This window comes from Patagioenas fasciata, chromosome 4 (assembly GCF_037038585.1).
Source record: "Patagioenas fasciata isolate bPatFas1 chromosome 4, bPatFas1.hap1, whole genome shotgun sequence".
NCBI lineage: Eukaryota > Metazoa > Chordata > Aves > Columbiformes > Columbidae > Patagioenas > Patagioenas fasciata.
Window position 1 is genome coordinate 34353657 of NC_092523.1, and position 9429 is coordinate 34363085.

The 9429-nt window shown below is 38.4% G+C and overlaps 1 protein-coding gene across 1 annotated transcript in view; it reads right to left on the reverse strand.

The window, feature by feature from the left end:
* Nucleotides 1–8385, reverse strand: part of TLR3 (toll like receptor 3) — a 33426-nt gene extending 25041 nt beyond the window's left edge. The window contains exon 1 of the mRNA XM_071807592.1: nt 8330–8385. Coding sequence (XP_071663693.1) covers nt 8330–8354 — 25 coding nt within the window. The 5' untranslated portion in view covers nt 8355–8385. The remainder of the gene's footprint in view (nt 1–8329) is intronic.
* Nucleotides 8386–9429: the final 1044 nt, after the last annotated feature.

A 9429-nucleotide genomic window follows, 5' to 3' on the forward strand; every position in this document is an offset into this window, starting at 1 on the left:
CTGAATTTAGATATCCTAAAGAGGACATTTGGTTTTCTGGGAAGGAATTTTAAGGGTGGTGTTTGGGTAAATATAACCTTTGCAGAAGACAAAAGCCCATTACATGGGTTGGGAAGAAATAGTCAAAGATCATTGCTTGAATCGATCTTGTCAGGGTCAAGGCAAGAATCCAACAGTACACACCAATTATGCCATCCACTTACAGCACTGCACAAATAAAGTTTCAGAAAACAAAATCTGGAAGAGACACAGTACAAAACTACCAGCCCACACATGTGAATTGCATTTTCCTGGAAGTAATAGGCAAATGCATGGCAAAATTAGGACAAAGTGACTGTTTATAAGTCAGCATAAACTTGTTTTACATCTGTATTTACCCAGAAGCTTTGATTTAAGGTTGTGGTATTTATAGTTGGCAAGGCCATGACCTACTTTTGAGTCTCATATTCTTGCTGAAATGCAAGCCATTTTGGCAATGAAGGCTAATGTAAATTCAAAGAAAAACAGAGGTTTTCAGCAGAAGTACTTTTTAAGGCTAATCCTGACAAACCAACATGTTCCAAGGAAAGTCTGAAAATCCTGCACCTGGGGAGGAAAAAAACCCATGTACCTACACACACAGGTGTCCATTTACACAGAAAATGCAGAGAAAAACCTAGAATTCTTCATGGAGAAAAAGTTGAATGCAAGCCACAAATGCACTAGTGTAGCAAAACCCCAACGCCTTAGTTTGTATTAGCCAGCAAGCTGATGGAGGCGGTTCCTTCCCTACAGTCAGTACTGCTGAGACCACATCTGGACCACTGTGCACAATTCTGGGCTTCCTGCATACAAGGCAGATACAAGATACACCAGAGGGAAGAACATGGAAAGCAGTCAAGGGATTGGAGTGTTCTTCATACAAGAGACTGAAAGCACTACGATTGTTTAGCCTGGAGAAGAGATCAGTCAGGGAGGATCTCTATGCGTATAAGTATCTGATCGGAGGATGCAAAGAGTCTGAGCTAGACCCTTCTCAGTGGTACCCAGTAATAGGATGAGGGAATGGACACAAACTGAAATATTGGAAGTTATTTAAACAAAAAGCTTTTACTCTTAGGGTGATGAAACACTGGAACAGGTTGCTCAGAGGTTGTAAAGTCTCCATCCTTGGAGACATTCAAAACCAGACTGGACATGGCCCATACCAACCTGTTCTGAGTGACTCTCCTTTGTGCAGGGGCTCAACTAAACAGTCTCCAGAGGTCCCTTCCTCCATCCTTAACTACTTTATGATTCTATGAAGTATCAACTCAACCTCACATCACTGATTTCAAAGAGCTTAGGCCAACCTACCTTCCTTTTAGAGGGTTTTCACCTGGTCACATCTGAATGATTAAAGGAAATCACCAAATATATCACTTACAAGGAAAGCATTTTTCAGGCTTCCCTTTGTATTACATATGATACTAGAAAACATTCACTGATGGCATTGGTAGAAAGTCTTGAGTCTTAACTGCAGCTCTTTACACGCTACTAACAGAAAACAGAAACACCCGATTTCAACAAGGACGCATTTAAGCGGAGTTAGTGTAGACTACGCAATACTGCAGCAGACTAAACGGAACTGTTACAGAGAGGCGTGCTATGTCTGCATATTCAAACTTTAGGCTTTAGACGTAGTTGATCATATTCCAGCAGGAACAAGGTATAATGGTCCCTTTGGAATAAAGGGTGAACGTCTGCTCCAAAGGAGCCTGACATTTTGCTGTAACCCGTTTGTATTGCACTGTTCTGGTGGCCTAGAGTAGAAAAATAAATATTCCTTCCAGTGCCTGTCTGTAGGTCAGAATCAGAAACATGACCTACAGCATGGTATTCTTTGCTTCAGAGCTATATGGACTAGAAGAGGGAACAAGTTATATAGCGCTGGCATTCCACTAGCCAAAGACATAAAGAGATGCCGAAATGAAGGATTCTGCTGACTCTTCTTTCAGAAGTGCTGTGTCCAATATTACCTTGCCTAGAGAAGCTTCTGTTCAGCAGACATTGCTATGAGTATAAATGTCTGAACTGATTAACATTATTTGCTTTATCCTGTCCATCATCTAGAGGTCTTCAAACTCATCAATAAAGAAATTCAATGAAATGTTTAAGAGCATAGAAGTTAACATCACTAAAAGAAAGTAACTGCAGTCATTTTCTTGCCTTTGTACTCAGAAACGGTGAGGGCCGGAGAGGATTTTCTCCACTGTCATTTTTCTCATCATTTTAGCTTTCAACCAAAATACTGGGAAAATTATGCTATATATAGTAGACCCATAAAATTAGGATATGTAAATCAATATTACAGAATTAGAAGACTATTGGAAATAAAAAAAAAAAAAAAATAGAAACTTGTTAGGTTGCAAATGTATTCAAATAAATTGTGAGCAGTACCTTTAATTTTGATACTCCTCTTCATACTCATTTTATATACTGAATGATGTACATATGGTAAAAGTAGGATATGATCATGTAATGGAATAAAATTCTCTATATTGACAAAGCCAAGAAAATTAATGAAGTTTAGACACCTGATTATTCAACAGAAATAACCATGTTTACTATAAACTTTCCCTTACTTCCAAATGCTTTTATTCCTTTTGAGGAAAGTGATAAAATAACTCCTTCACAGGCAACTATAATATGGTGCCTTCTTTGTCAACAGCAAATATTTAACTGAAAAGTCTACCACATAAGACTAAGCAGCCAACATGAGTGTAAGAAATCAAACATTTGTTTTGTCTGCAGTCCTAGAGCTAGGATATCTCCTGTTCCATTTTTTCTGAACTGACATTAACTACTGACTTGGTATGCTCAGTAGTTAGTAGTACCTGACTACTCCTACCATTATACAGTCCTAAAATTACCTTTGGCCCTTTGAAAGCAATCACAAGGCTGATGTGACCTCTGGTGAAAATGAGTTTGACACCCCTGATCTAGAACTTCACGGATACTCCAGCAAATGCAGAACCTCATTTCAAATGACTGGCGCTATTGATCGGGCTAACGATACTTACTGAGCAGAAGTAAACTAAAACAATTTCATTTATTCAGCATCTAAAACATATTGCAAGCAATGATATGACAGCCACTCAGGAGAAAATATTGCAAGACTCCTTTACAACAAAACATGAAAACAGGATGGTAACAGCTCCCTACCCAATATCTTATTGTATTGTAAAGGCTCAACATAGTCCTATTGGAATCAATAGAGGTTATGTCTATTTACATTAGCAAAGGATCTGGCTGCAACTATTTAGTGATAAACAACAGTTCAAGTACATTCTAAAGAACTTGTTTGTTTTGTGTTCTCCCGAATTTGAAAACTGTTCAGTTCATGTATAAAAACTTGCATTGTTCTGGAACATGGATCTACTTGCAAGAGGTGGCTCATTCTTTTGCTGAGGACAACATTAACAGTAAAGCAAACTGAACTTAAGTTAGAAAGGAAATAAATGCACTGGCAGACACGACCAAAAGGCTCACTGGTGTCACACTATTAAGTCCTAGAAAATTACTCTATCATTCTGCTGCTTGAGCCTAAGATTCTTTCCTTTCTTCTTAATCTCAGTGTCTGGACATTTTCCAGCTCACTTGATTCACCTCTCAACCTGTAGCCTCTGTCAATCTTTAGAAAAATAAGTCCTTTCAATATTTTTTTTTTCCTTTCTTCTTGTTGCCAAGCATTCTGTTTAAAAAGCATGCTTGCTTGACTTTCAGGAATTTGCACCAATATAGAATAGTGATGAGTTACAGCATGTTCAAGAAATGCATGCAGTTCCAAGCACAGAAAGAGCTGATGACCAACAATGCAGCTGTGGTATTATAGTGTGCACATTGCACCACATTTTATTTGCAAGAAGGTTGATAAGTATTTAGTTGTACTGATTTAAAAATCAACAAAGATCCTAACAAGCCTGACAAATGTTTCAGGATGTGTTATCAATTACAATATTACAAACCAGGTGGATACCAAAAAAAAAAAAAAAAAAAAAGTCTGGAAAATTGACAAGTTTCTGCTTAAAAACAATACTGCTGAGGATTTCAGTAGAACGAATTTTTCCTGCTAATCCTCACAGTAACTGAGGATGTCATTAAACATTAACTGTGAAGGTCATGTCTATGTATTTCGTATTCCAAAACGTCTCGTTAAGCACAAACATAAATCAGACTTTCAGTCTTTCTGGGAAAGGGGGTTTAAACCAGAAGAAATGGAGAGAGAAGCAGCATTTCTTCAAATTTGACATCACCTGGGACAGCAACTGTGCCTTCCACAAAGCAGGCTGATCCTATGCACCATGCTTGGCTACAGTTTCTTCTCATGTCTTCCTGTGGAATTATTCTTCCCCGTACAAAATACTAAACATTCCCAGCAGGAATGACTTGACCCTGAACATCACAGAACCCTGGACACAGACTGAAATCAGATTAACATTCTTATCAGCCATTGTTTTATTTCTGACTGCAGTGCTATCTTGTCTCACTGACTTTCTTTCTTGACCCTCAAAACACTCCCTGAAAAACAAAATCAGTGGAAAGAAACTCTTTGAATTTCTAAAAATTAGTATTATCTGCTGAAAACTCACAAAACACCCCACCTGCTTGCCATTTTGATATAGGCTTCCATGCCATGGGGAAAAATGATATTACAAGGTACTGGAAGAAGTTTGTTTTTCAATGCACTGTTTTTCCTGTCACTCCAGTGTGTGAACAACGTTACTCAGGCTAAATTCCACTGTCACCCCTGTGGTTTATTGTTTCCTGGTGTCGGGCTTTCAGCCTCTAGACATGTCCAATAGAACATGCTAGGCTCATGAATTTAGGCGAAAGGCAATGGCAACTTCTTGGCTTTAAAGCTTCTTCTCATCTTCATTAGTGTAACAGACCTTTCCCTGGCATCTTTTTGTAATACTGATTAAGAATAATGCTTCTAGTTTATAGTGCAATTCAGACAGCGATATTCAAATGGATTTCTGTTGGGTTAGAAGCAGATTAAAAATCTGTTCATAATAACAGTCTGGTCTGAACAGAAAGTTTTAATGCTAGTTATTTCACTATCAGGTGGGTATAAACTCTCCATCTCAAGAGACTGTGATAAGAGTTCTATCAGAGCACCTACCTCCCTACTAAATTTGCCATTTATGGAGATCAGAGTAGTAACCTCAGTTTGGCTCCTACGCAGGTACAGTAGGCATAATACTTTTTAGAAGCAATGCACTTACTGCACAGATCACAAAACTCTCCCCAGTTTCATTTTGGTCTTTGGCAGGGAGAGAAGACCAATGCTCTCTCAAAATGGCAGGTGAAAATAAGCAGCTACCATCAGAATATTGATTTGACCTGTGGTTCATTTCTTTGCCAGGCCAAGAAATCATTGGATGGTTGAAAGCAGGGTGCAGGCCAGGCGAACTGTTTTGGCAGCCTGAGATATGGCCCACAGCTATTACATCACTATGTTTATGCAACTGTAATGTTATGCAGGAAGTGCAAGCAAATATCTGTGCATAGATAATGCCTGGTAAAAGCTAACAAGATCTTTCATTTCTTGCTGTAATCAGAGCTTTCATTTTTTTCCATTACCCGAACTATTTACAATAATCCAGATTTTAGTACTAAATCTTATGAAAAAGCTTTTGCTTTCCATTACTTTTAAGACACTTCAATTTTTCCTTCTAAAATGACAACTACTGAACTAAGAGTGTTGTGCAAAAAAGTAAAAAAATATTTTCCTATCCAAAACATACGAATATAAATGTACTGAATTGTCCTGTTTTGCCTGCTATTTCTGTTTTTGAAGATGACTACATTTCATTCACAGTGCTTGATATCAATCAAATCTTGCCCAAGACAAGTTTCATGGAAATAGATTGCTCATGCATAAAGATATGTTAGAGGGTACCTCACCCACCAGAACTTTACATACTTGCACTAAGTCTCAGGATATTCAACTACATCCAGAAGCAAGTCTTAAGAATTGTTTTATTTAGCAAAATTAATCTCATTTCTTATTGGGTAGATAACTTGACTTTTAAAATAAGACAGAACACTTTGGAAAAGTTAAAATAGCTTTGATGCAACACATTGTGAATAACACCTTTTCTGCTTTTGTTCCATGCCAACAATCATTCTGCAAAATATTTTGAGGATAATATGCTCAGCTGCGTATTAGATAATAATTTCAGATATTGTTCTCAAATTATATTGTGAGTCATGCCTAAGGGCATGCTACATAGAATTGAAGGAGTCAAATACGGAAGCCCTGATACACTTTCTAAAGAAATGAAATAAAGTTGCTAAATTGAGTCAAGGTGGACAAGAAGTAAAATTATAATGTAACTAATCACAGAAAAGAACTAAAAGTGTCCTATTATTCTTCAGTGAGACATTTGCAAGCCACCATTCAAGATTAATCCACCATCAACAGAAAGGTTTTATTGAGAGAAGCATTTACAGCAAAGTCACCTTTATCTTCCATGGTGAGAAGGTCAATTGTCTTCAAATATATCGCCACCAGTCATTCATGCTATTAGTCTGAAAATCCTTGTAACTTGTTGCTAAGTACCACATTTTTAGTTATACCTCATCAAAACACACCACTCCAACAGCTAAGCAAGCATTATGTCTGTTTCAGAGTTTACCGTGTCTTTCAAAGGCAAAGTACAACTAAAAGAGTCTTGGTAAAGAAAAGGGATAGCAATATAAAGTTTAAATCAGTGTGTGCTTTACTCACCTCTTCCCCCTTGTGTAATTTAAGTATCTCTCCTATTACTGCTCACACTAGGTGGCAGTTACTAGCAAAGGCAAGAAAAGTAATCTGGAATTCTAGTCAAGCTGAAAGCAATGCATGATACATTTGAGGGTGCTCATCCTTTTCATCCAAATGCTACTAAAAGATTAAGCAGGACAGAACATAGGAGATTTTTCAGTTAAAATAGAAGATTCCCAAATGCAACTTTCTATGGAAGCTCTATTCCTGCGTATATAAAGAATCCCAGAGTGTACATGACCCAACTCAGGAAGGATCCTTTTAATCTTATTTGGTATCTGCAAAACCAAAACAGCTTCAGAGGTAGGAAAAATAGAGCCTACTTTCTTACAAAGCAAATGGTAGCACAAGAAAAATAGCAAGTTGTGCTGCTTTGAGAAGGAAAGACACCTTTAAAAGATAGCATAGATTTCTAAATTGCCTCAAAAGTTTAAAAGGTGCCCTCTGCACCTTACACTTCATCATAAGGTATTTGTTGCAAGTCAATGATTACTATTGAGGAATAGATTAAGAACGCACTTAGACATCTCCAGCACTACACATTCACCTGACTTCTGAACTCTTCAGTGAAACAGATCTGCTGATGGCAGCAACATCTCCTTTCCACAAGTTCCTCTTTCTGTAGTTCCAAGTGAGTCATTCACAGACCGCTATCTTCCTAACAGGCAAGGGTAGACCCTCAAAAGCTGGCTCACAGCTTTCTACCTGACTCAGTGAAACCTTTAAGAGTATAATAAAAGCAACAGATTGCTTTCCTCATCCAGTGTTTTATATCTGATTAGGAGCAGAGTGAACAATCTGTTCTCATAAGAAAATGCCTCAGTTAAACAAAACCATTGCATATCTTCCTATTGATTGCTGTATCATTAACCATATGTGCAGCCACTAAAGTTGCCTGAGTAGATGTGGGTGTAGATGTGCTCACAGACCTACTCTATGAGCAAAATTACACAGGTGATTACAGCTCCCAGAAGTACTACCTTAAGGCATTTAAAGCTAAACCTGGTTTTGGCGCAACAGGAATTTAGCAGTGCATGCCAACATCACAGCAGTCCAGAGTCCACGACACTAAGCAGAATCAAGCAGGACAGTTCTCTCCTTCAATAACCTGGGTCAGTATCTGCCACTCAGAATCTAATCTACAAACCCAATATAGCTGAGTTACAGCATAGCCGAGAGAAGTCTTCAAAATAGTACTGTTAAGACAAGAACACTGAAATTTATTTATTGAAATCAGTGGTTGTAACAGTAGACAGATCAAATCCTTACCTGTTGCTGCAACATACTTTGGTTCTAAAGAGCCATGAGAAATAACATAAAACATTGTTATCTTTTAAGGTAATTGTTACAGCAGCATACAGAGTATCTTTCAAAACCAATAAATCAAAACAAATGAATCCATACAATTATGAATTGCAGGCTTCAGTATAAACATACTTTTTAACAATTCCTTCAGTGCTTTAGTATGTTTTCAAATGGATGAACCTATAACCTACACCTCAAGTAAAGAGGATTTAGGTGTTAAAGTACCATACTTACTTGTCAGATTTTTCCCCTCCTTCATTTCAGCTTTTGCCTACCACCTCTTTCCTCTACTGCACACAGAAATTTGGACATTAATCGGTCACCTTTGCCCTGACTGTGAATATCCCAAGTATAACAGCATGCCTGGCTTAGTGGGCAATATTTAGAATGAAAGTAGTTTCATACCAATCAAGTTAAATTATAACCCAGACTAACCTCAGTGCAAATTCTAAGAAGACCACCAACATAATACAGAACAAAGTCAGGGATTCCTAAACTGGGAATTACAGCCAGCCATAGTAAACGAATAGGCACCACAAGGACTTGCAGTTTCAGAGAATCAGCCTGCTGCTCATGTTCATCCTCCTGGTTCCACGTGGATGTGGCATAAAGACAAGAGCAAAAAGAAATCCCTGTGGAGTTGAAGAGACTGGAAACAGGTAGGTGCTGCAAGAGAGCACGAGATGGTTGGGTAACATGGAGCTATGCCTTTGCAAGGCAGCAATAGATAAGGATGGGAAAGAGAAATGACAAATCAAAGTGTAATAGTCCTAAAAACAGGTGTTCTAAAGCAGGGAGTCAGAAGAGAATAGGCAAGCAGATGCTAAAGCCTGAGGTGGGCTACAGTAGTTCGCTGTGAACTTGTTTTAAAGAGGGCCTCAAGTGGGTAGAAGGCTCCAGATAAAGCTGCCTCAGTTTAAGATACAGCTAAGAGAAGCAGTACTGAAAAAGCCCATGATGGGTAAGATAACACGGGATGTTAACTGTTGCTAAGATTATTGCTTACATTACTTCTCCCTGTAATCAAGCCTTCAATGTGGGAAAGACAGGTGGGAAGGTCAAGTATAGAAGTTCAAGTCATCCCTGCTGCAGTTTATGTCACCACTGCAGGCATCTGCCAATCACAGGCAAAGGTCCATCCATCACTCACTTGCTGGAATGGCCTTTTTTCAAGATTACTCCCTCAAACATGAATCACTGTGCTCATCTTACTCCTGCTGCCCAAAGCCAGTGATCACTCCAGGACAAGGCTCTCTCCTTACTCCACAGAACATGCCTTTTTGAATAGTGACAAGCCTGCCCGAACAGGCTTCACTTTGGTCATGATGCCATCA